Source organism: Columba livia, chromosome 2 (genome assembly GCF_036013475.1).
Source record: "Columba livia isolate bColLiv1 breed racing homer chromosome 2, bColLiv1.pat.W.v2, whole genome shotgun sequence".
NCBI lineage: Eukaryota > Metazoa > Chordata > Aves > Columbiformes > Columbidae > Columba > Columba livia.
Genome location: NC_088603.1, coordinates 31,663,586 through 31,676,215, shown reverse-complemented (window position 1 = coordinate 31,676,215; position 12,630 = coordinate 31,663,586). Strand labels below are relative to the sequence as shown.

The 12,630-nt window shown below is 40.2% G+C and overlaps 1 protein-coding gene across 4 annotated transcripts in view; it reads left to right on the top strand.

Annotated features, from left to right (window-relative positions):
- Positions 1-8,302, top strand: part of CRPPA (CDP-L-ribitol pyrophosphorylase A) — a 117,491-nt gene extending 109,189 nt beyond the window's left edge. For all 4 annotated transcript variants that reach the window (XR_010470056.1, XR_010470057.1, XM_065051215.1 and 1 more), the window contains one exon: positions 5,672-8,302. Coding sequence is in view for 2 of the 4 variants with exons in the window: in XM_065051215.1 (XP_064907287.1) it covers positions 5,672-5,776 (105 nt within the window). In the remaining 2 variants the exon portion in view is untranslated. The remainder of the gene's footprint in view (positions 1-5,671) is intronic.
- The last annotated feature ends 4,328 nt before the right edge of the window (positions 8,303-12,630 follow it).

Below are 12,630 nucleotides of genomic sequence, written 5' to 3'. Positions count from 1 at the left end.
GAAGGGAGCAGTGGACATGCTCCATCCCACGGTTCTTCTGCTGGCTCCAGCCTGTCTCCCTGAGGTGGCAGGAGGGTGAGATACAGCACAAGTGCTGTCTGCTGTTCTGTGTCCTCCCTCCCTCCTGCTCTGTTTTGGTGGGAAAGGTGTCCGTAGAGCACTTAATCCTTTTTTTAAATGATGACTGTTTATGTGGTAGCTACATGGGATTTGTGCCTAATTCTAGGTGGGATTATTTGATTGTTCAATATATTCTTGATGTGTTTGGGTAGGGAGAGAAAGGCACAACTGTCACTTCCCAGCAACACTTATGCTACTTCTATACTGGTAATAATGCAGGCCGGGGATGGTTCTGTTGCCCCGGGGCTAAACGGCACAGCATGCCTCCTGTCCATATGGCTAAGTGCTTGTTTTCCCAAAAGAGGGTGGCCTCATTCACACTGTCCCCTGGGAGCAGTCCCTGGCCCGTGCTGTCCCCTGAACCCTGCCCAGCCATTGTGTGGGAAACTGTTGGCTGGCAGGAGCCGGAGCTGTGCCAGGGAGCAGGCGGACAATGGCGCAGCAAGGGCAGGGGGTGTCCATCCCCGCTGCAGACAGAACCCTGTTTATGTCCCTGTTCCCTAGTTTGGCAGCATCTTTAAATCATGTTGTCAGGTTTCCCATCACCTATATATTATAATCTGGGCTATTAATTATAATCAGTTCTATTAATTTTTAAAAACTGTATTAAATGGAAAGTCAAATAATACTACAGCAAAACAGAGTGCAAATAATGGAACACAGCTGTTTTATTCTTTTGGAGGGACACAGTAAAAGGCAGAGGTAATACCTGCAGAGGCTTTTTATTTTTATTTTTTTTAGCTAAAAAGGGTCATGTGTGTTTTTCAAGCTATGCTTAAACTGAACTAGTACCTATGTAAATTGAAATGCATGTATGTGAAGCTCCAGCTGGGGATTAAAAAAAAAAAAGAAGAAAGATTGAAGCAAGGAAATGAATCGTTAGGGGAATGTCAGTAGATATTCAGATATCCTCACAGTTTCTTAAATAAATGCACATTTGCAAAGTATCAGATTGCATATTCCAAGCACAACTTTAACTCTGTCCCTGTATCCATTCCCAGTCTTATTGTGCGGACCAGAAAACCCCTGCAGTCAGTAACTCTACATCAAATAAATTCTGAATATGAGTTACAACCATCACACAATATGGTTATGTTGGAATATTTTTACTATTTAATAACAGACAAAGTGGATATTTTATTTTGGAATCAAAGTACTGTTATGTGGATTTATGGTTTATAAGGTTGGCAGTGTTTCTGAGTACTTTATTTTCCAAAGTACATAAATATAAAGTGGTAAAAGTTTTGTTTTTAGCTTATAAATGCAGTTAATAATCTGTTCAAACAATAAAAAAAATCTATTTATTAATGGCCAAGAAATGTTAGGGTTTTTTGGGTTTTCTTTTTTACAAGAGACTCATTTAAGACAACTGGATGAAATGAATAGACAGTGAGTATCACAATGGTTTAGGGGGGCATCTGGCACATCAGTTGATCATGTGGAACTTCAGTCATTAATCCATTTACAGTCATTAGTGCCTCCGAGTCTTATTTAAAGGTCATGGTCTTTTTTAAGGATTTCGTTGATGAGGGAAAGAACTATTCATGTTTGATCCCTCCAGCACGTGCAGGGATACACACTCACTGAGTAGCGAGCTGGAGTATGTTCTCTGCTCAGGGCTTGCCACTCTGAGCAGTGGGTGGGAGAGCTCTTGTGGGCTACACGAGCATTTGTATTGATCGTTCTGCTCTTACATCCTGTTTTTTATCGTCGTTACAGTATATGCAAACACGGCAGGCAATTAGACGTGTGAAGACCTGGTTCTGCTTGATTATTTGACTTCCTGCAACTAATAATGAGATGTTTGAAAGATTTAGTGCTATGCCATTGACTATAAAAGAGGATTGGGGGCCTGTATGTGCAATGGAGTTAGGTGTGGTAGATTAAATTTGTCCTGGCACCCTTATTGCAGCCTCCCTGTAGGCACTATCAGCTGGAATCAACACTGGTGCCAGAAGTAACACTGCAGAGTCAGAAAAATGGGGGTTTTAAGGGTATAGCCGGGGGAATCGAAGTGCTCACTTATTTGTTTAATAAATACCCACAAGATTCTTTCTCTTTCCTGGGTTGCTCTTGAATTCTGTCACTCAAATTCTTTTTAATGTTCTTTGTTTAACACTGCTGGCAACCAAATTACCTATAACTACTTAGGGAAGAACTAAGTATCATTGTGACACATTGAAAAGATCCACTTAAGTGCACAGTAATGGCCTAAAGTGAAATTCACAGCAGGATTCAGAGAAGAAAGAATACTGTTGTGTCAGTCAGCACTATGCCTATGCTTTAAACAATGTCTTCTCTTTCAGCTGCTAAAATTTCTTTTTCTGTTCTTTTTTTTTGTGATAATAAGGAGTAGAAATGATCAACTAAAGCTGTAAATTATGGGTAGGCTATGACTATCAGATAGTACAATAATTTCTAGCATAAGGGCGAGTTCTGATTCTCAGAATGATACACGATATACAATGATTTTGAAATTCCTGGAAGAGTCCAGGGGTTTTTTTTTGCATTATTTACTGCCTCTTTCCAGTAAGACTGTGACTGTGAGAATAAAGCAAGTTAAAATCGGCACATACTTGACCTTTGTGGCACTGATTTCTTCTGCACTCAGAGGCTGGCTCGCAGGCCCAGGTGCTGGACACTGTTCAATGAGTAGGTGACCCTGACTTCAGACTGGGACAGCGTTACCAGGAAAAATTAGTGACTCCCATGATAAATAGTTCAAAGGACTGCGCTGTTGAAAGCTTCAATATGTGCTTCATGATGTCACTTAACCATCAACTGTAGCTCATATAAAATTAAGAATATATTTTCTATTACATTTGTCGTCTTAAATAAGATAGTGTGTATTCACTTAAAGAATACACTTCTGGTTATTTCCAAAAGAATGACTTACAGGAACCAATCCTGTTATAATAATAGTATTAATAATCAGATCATTAGAAGTGAAGTAACTGTGAAACTTGCAAATGCATTTCAATTTGTGCTGCCTACTTTTTGTGTTTCTCTTTTTGAGCAAATTGCAATTCACATGGTGATTTCAGCGTGGTTTATAAACCACTTCTGTATGCAGGTTTCTGTACACATTACTGTGCCACATCGCCTGCGTTACAAATACTGCTCCCAATTTTTTGCATGTCTTTCCTTCAGAACATGGAAATTAGCACTTAAGCCTTAGGTTTAGCTTTAGAAAAAGCTTTTTTCAGTCTGAAGGAATCTTGTGGTGTCATTTTCAGTCTCTCCTGTGAAAGTTAAATTTCTTTCTCTTGCTTCCTTTTATCTTCAAAAACTTAAATAATTTATTACTGCAAAGGAATGTGTACTAAATCCAGTAACCAACAGAGGATGTGGAAAGATTTATTGGGAGAAACATAAGAGCATTCCTGGCCAGGTGTATTTTTTTCTTTTTTTCTTTTTTTTTTGTGAAATGGGGAAAAAAAAATATACACCTCCAGCCAATTTCAGACATGGCTGGAGGCCTGTTTGGAAAACACAGTGTCTGTAATTGTGAAGTGCTTCTCGAGGCAAACGGAACAAATAGCGATGAGGGACTTGAAGAGGTTGGCACTGCTGAATATCAAGAAATGTGTTGCTAGATCTTGAAAGTGATTGCAGTGTTTGCGATCTGAGGGGTGCGTGTGCGAGTTCTGCTCTCCGTGTACGTCATACAGCCATTTATACCTGTGGGAAATGAGGGAGTGAAACCCCTTCCAAATTGGAGCGGTGGATTCTGAGTTCCTCATTGTACCCTCAGTCCATGACAAAAGGTGCTGGAGGAGCAGGACCTCTGAGCCGACTTGTGCAGCCCTTGCTTCACTGAATGGGAGGCATCACTCAGTAAACTGCAAGACACGGCTGTGGTGAACATTCTTACTCCAAGACAATTTTTTAGACCACTAATAAATAGTTTTACTACACTTTGGAATATATAACATAAATTTGTGAGAATTGTAATCTTCTGGGAGTTTACAAATTGTAACAAACAACTTACTTATTTGATCATTTTTAGGATAAAAATCTAGTCACATGCAAGTATCAGTTTCCAGGAACGATAAAAGAATCAGGTATAAACTAGATATTTCTAATTCTATCAATTTACCTCTCTAGCATTTTCCTGCCATTTACATAAAGCACAAAGTTAATGACAGCATGATAAAATATAATGCTATATTTCAGAATGTTCCAGGGATACCTTTCCCCTGACAATTTTTCCTGCAACCCAAACTTCTAAGTCTTCATCTCCCCTCTGTACTAGTTGAACAGCTAGGTCTGCTTAGCAGCAGCCTTATTGTTAAAAAAGCAGTTATTAACATGTTTTAAGTGAGTTATTGAAACCATTTCTTCTTTCTCCATTAATCCAAGTGTCTCAAACATGTAATCTATAAATTATTCCTTGGTGCAGCATCTTAGGAAAGTTGTAGTGAAAAGATACTGCAGGAAGATACTTCCCAAGGCAGGAAACTGGACCTGCATCCCCATTTACACATGTGCAGGTCTCATGTCACAGGATCCTCATGATGAAGTTTCTGTGATCTGCCCAATAATCTGTTCCATTGTATTCCAGTCCTTATGTTAAAATACTTCCCTAACTTCTCATGTCCCAGTTTAAGTTCCCTTAAGCCTATTGCTTCCAGTTTTGTCCACTGTGGACATGAAGAACAGCTCTTGCTTTCTCTTTGTAGCTTCCTCTCTGTATTTGAAACTCTTCCAGATTCTCCCCAGAGTTCTGTAGACCTTTCTTTTTCTCTGTTGCTTCACAGAAATTGTTCCCGCCTATTTCTCTCTGCAGAGATGTGTCTGTGTCTGGCCGCACCTATTGATATTTTCCCAGTGCGCAAATGAAAATGTTACTGGTAGCAGGAGGCCAAACTTTTATAGTCAATACAATTAAGAAAACTTGGCAATTAGACAAAGGGCTCTTTCAAATGTGAGCTGGAGTGCTCAGTTAGAAGCACAAAATCAAAGTCTCATTTTATTACTTCATCCTGTGTTGGTCTCTATACTTGCCTGTCAAAACCAGACTACTTTTAATGTTATTTGATGCAAAGATCGGCCTAAACTACTGAAGTCTCAGTGCTTAAATGCTGTTGTGAGTTTAAGTCGTTTGTAGACTACAGGTGGGATTCAGTAGGTGCTTAAAGTTATAGGTCTTTAACTATGCTACTCAATTAAATACTCAATTGTGTTCCAATGTTTTCAAACCCCAAATTCTGACTACCTTTTAGATTTCAAGCATCAGTTAGGAAGCAAGTGACAGAATCAAGTGTCTGTTTTGGTGGTCTCTGGAGAGATGGCGTTAATTCTAGCAATTAAAATATATTCCTTTTTGAAAAATAGTTTTGCTTTTTAAATCATCGTAGACATTGGAAAATGTATATTACTATGAAATTGTGTTTCCTTAAAATATATTTTACAAGTTCTTCTTCTAATAAGTGCAAATGTTCTTATTTTTTTTTTTCAACAATCATATGGTAATTGATTTTAAATGTTTACTTTTTCAACTTTTGTTAACATATTGTTTCCCCCACTCCTTTTTGTTTTTTTCCCCCAGGACCATTTGCTGCTTCAGGACACAGTAAATTCTGCTGCTGCTCTTATCCTGGCATTAATAAAGGACAGAAACCCAGAGCTGGTTGGGCAGCTGTTGGTAGCATAAGACCATAAATCACGTGTAGCTTTTGGAAATGTTTCTTTTTCATCATCCATTCACCAAAGGTCTTGAATCATTTTACCCTTTGATGAAAACTCTGGATTTATGACATTTGCTATTAAGATCTTTTAATAGCGTATTTTTGATACTTAAAATGCAGGTATGATATTATGTATAAAGTATAAAATGAGATACAACTCATTCTGAGATATACTGGGTACATACTGTGAGGAATAATACTGAGACATTATTGTGAGGTATTGATTGTTTGAAAAGGTGCACAGAGGACACTAAAGCATTCAGTCTTCGTACAGAATTGTCTTTAACCATATATGTGTATTGTACTCTAGGACTGCATGAATGAAATTTGATTTAAGGTAAAATCACCCTAAAGCACAGCTCTTGTTCTTTACATGAAATTATTTTAAAATGACTGCTATACCTATTAGCGAATACAGAGTTCACAATACAGTGTAGCCTTCCTGACATCAACAGAAATGCACATTGCAAGGTGGGTTTGGAGGGTCAGGTCCTTGTCCTCCATGTAATGAAGGTGACCCTGAAACAAAGATGTTCCTGGGGGCAACGAGGTGCTAAACCCCCGTTTTGTGCTTGGGCTGTGGGGAGTGCCCCAGGGCAGCACTGGTGCCAGTGCCCCTGCGCCAGCATTCCCAAGTAGCTCCAGTCACTCCTCTGAGTCCTGTGGTACACATACTCTTTGTCTGTGCACCTCTGGGGGTACGTATATGCATGTATTTGCATATGCATGCATAAAGGAAGAGTTAAGGCTGAAAAAAATGTTTTGTAGCCCAATCTGTAGGTAATGGAGAAATAGGAAGATTCTGTTAGCTCATCTACATGCATACAGTTTTTGACTCTTGCTGGTTGGCATATGTATGTATTAAATAGCAGTGAAGAGAACTGAGTGTTATGAGTTCAAATAGACGCTACATTGATATTCAAGTGTGGAATGTTGGGGCAGGAACGTAAAATGGTGAGTGGTTATTATGTGGAGTATCTCCAGGTATCACAACCACTAAGAGCAATACAAGAAGAGGACAGTCCCTGAAAACGTGTGTCCCTCTCTATGCATCAGACTCAGGATTTCCAGCTTTCCTGCAACTTGGGAAGGTGTTAGGTTAATGTCTCATGTACCTGTCATGCTTGGAACAGTGTCCTGGGGAAATAACCCCACCAGAAGTGACCAGTGAGCCTGATATTCGGTTTGTCCTGAGCAAGACCACTGTGAGTTCAGCACATATCCCTCTGAAACCAGCGTTCCTCCCCTTACTCCCACCATGTCCCAACCCCTCTGGGGCGCAAACAAAACCTAGGATAGTGTCATCCACACTCGGCCTCTTCCCCTTCCTCTTCCCCTTCACCTGACTATCTATATCTCTGTTTTAAATCTCTGCGAGAAGCTGGTGTTGATCCCAACCTTCCTTCATTACACGATAAAATAAAGAGTTGTTAGCTGGCTGTTCTGTTTCCAAAGGCACATTTTCTTCCACAAAGAAATCATCCTAAGGCAACTAACAAAGTTCTCGTGCATCGTCTGCTTTCTTCTTTGCTTTTCTGTCCTCTCTACTTTGATTAATAATTTGTCCTTTTCTGACATTGTACAACACAAGCATTCATATTAGCTCTGTGTATGGCTATACAATAGGCATATTTTATTAATATAAATATTCATGCCTGTTCATATGCAGACTATGCAAATAAATGAGGAACTAAAGAATTTATTATTGGTATTCATAATTTAACAGGACAGCTTTCACAAATAAGTTTTCTGAATTTGCTTTTACATTAATGAATTTGATGAAGAAATTCATCTCTCAGACTTTTAAAAGACATGATGAAGGATGTCTTTCACTGTATTTTGTGATTCTTCTTTTCTTGAAGACTAAAATACAATCACAGAATCACAGAATCCGTGATGTATTTTCCCTACATAATAATATAGAAGTGAATTCAGAAAGTCCTTTCTGTTCTTCATCCACTCTAACTTATACGTTGTGATACTTCCTTAGTATTGGATTGTGTTTAATTGTCACTTGCTTAAACAGAACCTTTTACTTTTTAGGGTTGTTTTACTCACGTCATTCTCTTAAAAGGATTTAAATCCATTTTAAAATGTTACTGCAATGAACTGCTGTAATAAAAAAATATATTGTGGTTGTTTATGAACTTATTTTGAAAAGAGAACAGACAATGCACAAAAATTGTGTTCAGGTCATCAGACATACTTGGTACTAACCTTAAATGGAATATAATAAGCTTTATTAATATACTGTTAATCTTTGCATTATGGATTTTTCTTACCATTAACATTCTCTTTAAATAATCTACAAACACTGAAAAATACACCAACAGTGCTACTAAAACTGATCATGAAATATTAGAACCACAGTAAGAAAAAAAAAAACTGGACTGTGATTAATGCTATTGTGTATCCAAACCAAATTTAAATGGTCTTTTGGATGACTGTCAATACTTACAATGGGAATAAAGATATAAAATGAAATGAAGAAACTTGTTGATTGTTTTTTGTCTATGCATAGCATCTCACAAATAGCTATATACATGAGAAACTTGGCAGCCTTTTGTACACACATGCTGTTAGGAATTTATCTAGTGCATCAGTCACCACCCATATTGCTTTGAACGTTTGGACAGAGATAACAGAGTAAATAAAAGCTCAGACTCTGCCAGCCTTGCTTACCTTACTCCTCAAGCACTCTAATTAGTATTCCTTGGGTAGCGTTCATGAGAAGAGAGAATACAGAATATAGCTTTTCATAACTGAAAAGTTGAGTGAATTAGATTTCTATGTTGCAAACTCAATTCATGCGAAATCTGAAAATGAACTTACTTCATTCGTCTTAGATCAGTTGGCAGAATTGCTAGTTACAGTCCTATTTTCTTTAGCTTTCCAGGCTACCTAACTTGAAAAAGATGGTTTGATGGTCCTCTAAAAAAAAAGGCCTCTAAAAAGATAGAAGAAAATGGAATTAAAAACAAAAACCCCCAAACCAAACCAGAAAGCAAAGGGAAACAAAGTGAGATGTGACCTTATTGTAACCAGTGGCACAACTCTAGTTGACTTTAAAATATCACCGGGAAGCTTTTTGCTCATGTCAATAACTAATGTAGGCAGCAGAACAAAAAATGGGTCTGGATGCCTTGAAGCTTTTGGTGCACTCAGATTTGTGTTTCTGTGTGACACCAGAGCCTCATCATCCCCACAATCTGTTCTAGGTGCCATCCAAACAGACACATAAGGTTCCCAGCTACTGCTTTAGCCCTTTCTGATAATACAGCAACTTCTCCTGTCTGTAGGTCACTCCACCAGAGAAGGGTCATAGTTGGTTTGCTCTGTTCAGCCTGTGTCAGACACTTGCTGCTGTTCACTGCTTTGTGTTCAGGCTTTATTTCTGAAGAAAAGCACATTTACAGATAAGCAAAAGCTTTTTTGTCTCATATCTCCTTCATCTGTAACTTTGATCTGAAAAATTCTAGTTTCATCTTATCAAGCATCCACGAAGATGTGCAGATGATGCGTCCTTCCTTTTGTCCCTCTTGAGGAAGGCTTTGGGGTTCAGGCTCACGTTAACAATGTTCCCACAGGAGCCAGAGTTCTGGGTGAGAGCTACCTTTGACCTGGCCAAGTGTGACTGGGCCATATAAATGGCTGGTAGCTGTAAAAACTCTGTGTTATGGGATGAATTGCACCCTTCAGAGTATTAGTAGTGCCTCGACCTAACTTCTGATTAGTCTCTCTGGTCCATATAATAGATGTGTTAGTCCTATTCCTATCTGCCTGGAAAAAAAAAAGTATTTAGTTATTAGATTGGTTAATCCAGATGCATAGTTTACTAGATGGTAGATTTTTCTCTTTGCGTAGGTAGTGAAAGAATAGTATTCAGAGGAATTTCCTCTTGTTTGTTTCAAAGATCACTTACTAAAACCACAACTAATTCTCACTGAAGCAGGGAGAGCTGCTGAAACTTGTAAAAAGAATATCTTTAAGGGCTCTCATTAGGAAAATCTGTTATGAAATATTAAGATATAAAAATATATCTTATCTATATCTTATATACAATTGTGATACAAAAAGTTCAATGATAACTACATTATTTAAAGCCAATCTTGAAGAGCTGAATTCTGAGAAACTAAGAAACTGCTTTCATTATTCCCTCCCAACTCAATCAATCCAATCTTTTGCACCTGGTTTCAAATAATTTGTAACGGCAACCAGTTCAATGACTAATTCGCTGCTCTGGGTGCCTTCAGTAACATACCAAGGCAAAGTATCAAAAGGGGTTCAAATCTGTGTGCCCCCAGTGCCCGCCCTTTCAGTGTTGGACTGGTAAGTTTTTACGATGTCTGTCCCCCTTGGCCCATTCCTCAGGTCGGTTGTTTACCACAACTCAGTTTGTCTTGTGCTTCTGGAAAGCACCAAGGGAAAGAAGCAGGCACTGCCACTGTATTTTTCCCAGTGTAAGTTGATTTTGATTGACAGGGCTGTAAAGCACTTGTGAGATAAACATTTTCCTGGGTTATTTCTTCCAGGAATGCTCAGTTAGTTTTGAGATCTGAAAAACACTATTTCAGTGCCTGTGCTGAGCACACAGCACCAACTGTGAAAATACATTTATATATACTCAGCTTGCATACACCAACCTGGGGATCAAAGTGGCATTCCTTAATATATTTATTCCCAGGGTAATTTAAGTTTGCTTTTCAATCTTCAGACTGAAACGGATCTTGTCCTTCATGCTGCACGTATTCCTGTCTCAGAAACCTAAGTTATAATTCACTTAGAATGCCACAACACTGAATTATAACACAGTTACAGAGATAAATGAGAGGGCAAGAAACTTGGGCAAGGAAAAAGTGATGTGAATTTAAATAAGTTAGAGAAGCAGGGAGGCAAGAGAGAATATACCAAGCTCCTCTAGACAGCAAAATCTACAGGGCAGACCTCTTCAATGGCACAACGGGCTGAAGGCTGCAGGCAGGAAAGCCTTCCAGGCTCAGTAGTGCCTGAGATGGCAGCTGGATTAAGGCGTCTCCCTGTTCGGTGGCCTTTTTAGATAGTTGCCTCCCTTAGGTAGTTATTTGTTGCCACTACTGCATCTCTTTCATTACTCTGCCTCCTTCCCTTTGTTTCCTTGCCTCAGACTGCCCCTGTCACTTCAAATTTCATCTTTCCTTTCTGTTTCAGCCATTCCTGTCTTTTCCCATTCTTTCCCCTACTTCTGTTACTTGTTCTTTCTCTCCCTATTTGTCCCTCTCTTTCCATTCTTCCCAGCCCACCATCGTTGAAGGAGACAATCTCCCCCCACCCCAACCCTCCCTTCCCCTGCAAGCCAGGCCATGGTCTGGCATCAGAAACCCTTCCTCGCTCCTGGATCAAGAACTGAGGCCTTTGGGCTTTGGCACCTCAGCGCTGCTCACAGCTGGGACCGAGAACAGATGTCACTTCCGCTGCCAGCTGCAGGCAAACGAGCAGCAGCTGCCCAAGGGAGGGACCTCCTGCATGGCAGCTGCTGGGCTGACGCTGAACACCGCCTGTTAGCTGGAGTTGAGCTGCAAGCGGAGCTGGCCCACTGAAGGGGAAATGATCTGCCCCAAGGTCATCCCCTGCCCCCCTTCAGTAGCCAAACTTGCGTTTGTAAAGTCAACACCTAGTCAAGGAGCCAGAGTTGCAAATCTATCAGAGTCTCAGCAGCAACAAAGGGTGGAAGAGAAGAAAAGAAGCCAAATCCAGGTACAGCTTGCAGTCTTGGTGACTGGAAAAAGTGTGTTTTCACTTACAAACCAGTGGCTTTGCCAGGAGTTGCTCAGAGACAAAACCCAAGGAACCCCACGACGCTTTGTGAAGCAGTTCCTCTCCACAGCAGAGACACAGCCTGATTGAAACCCCATTGAAATCAATGGGACTGAAAGTTCCTTGCAGTGCACTCAAGAATGTTTGGCATCTCCTCCCTCCAGCCATCTTCAGCTAACTCACACATAACCATGCTGGGGGTTTATTATTATTATTATTTTTATTGTGCTGCAGTTTTATGTGTGTATTTATGCTGTGCTCAACTCCCTTGCTATTTGGTTGGGGAACATTATGGTCTTAATTAATGCCAAGTATGTTTTTGGAATTCTGGAATTCTCCAGCTTAAGCATCCACAGTCCTGTTGTATGGAGGGGCAATAGGGGCACTTCTAAAGGGCAATTCAGAGTCTAAAATCTCTCTTCAAAGACTCATTCTGAATCCAGTGACAGCACAGGAAGCCTAAAGGCATGATTTTGTGCTTTGTTTAAGTAGCTTGGCCTCTTCTAGACACTGTGTTTGTCCCTCTCTCCTTTACGCTACTACGGAGAGTTGTGCTGCTGTGTAGCAAGTCAGCTGGGGAAGCTGAAAACCAAACTGTTATCAGGCTGGAAGCTAAACCGGTGAGAAGTGATTGGCTTCCACCAGAGACACCAGGTGGGATGACTTTGGGGGAGGAGGTATGTCATGATGCCTGTTATGAAGGGATGTGCTGGGGGCATGTAGGGCTGCAGCAATACAGGCATAGACCAGCCTAAATTGCCGCTTAACTGCACCCTTGAGGCACTAGTTTTTCAACTTCTCAGTCTTGGGTCCTGCCTATGTCGAGGGTGAGGTGAATATTTGTTATACGTAGGTGAAGCAGGGGAGGGTCAGACACAGTATGTGGCTCCCCTGTTTGGCTGTCAAGTGTAGGCTTTGTAAGCAGTGAAGTAAGCCCCGGTTGTGTGTTGTGACATGCAAACCTTTCTGAAAATGATACACCTGAAAATGCTCAGAGGTGAACTGCATTCCAGACCGGTAGGTCAGG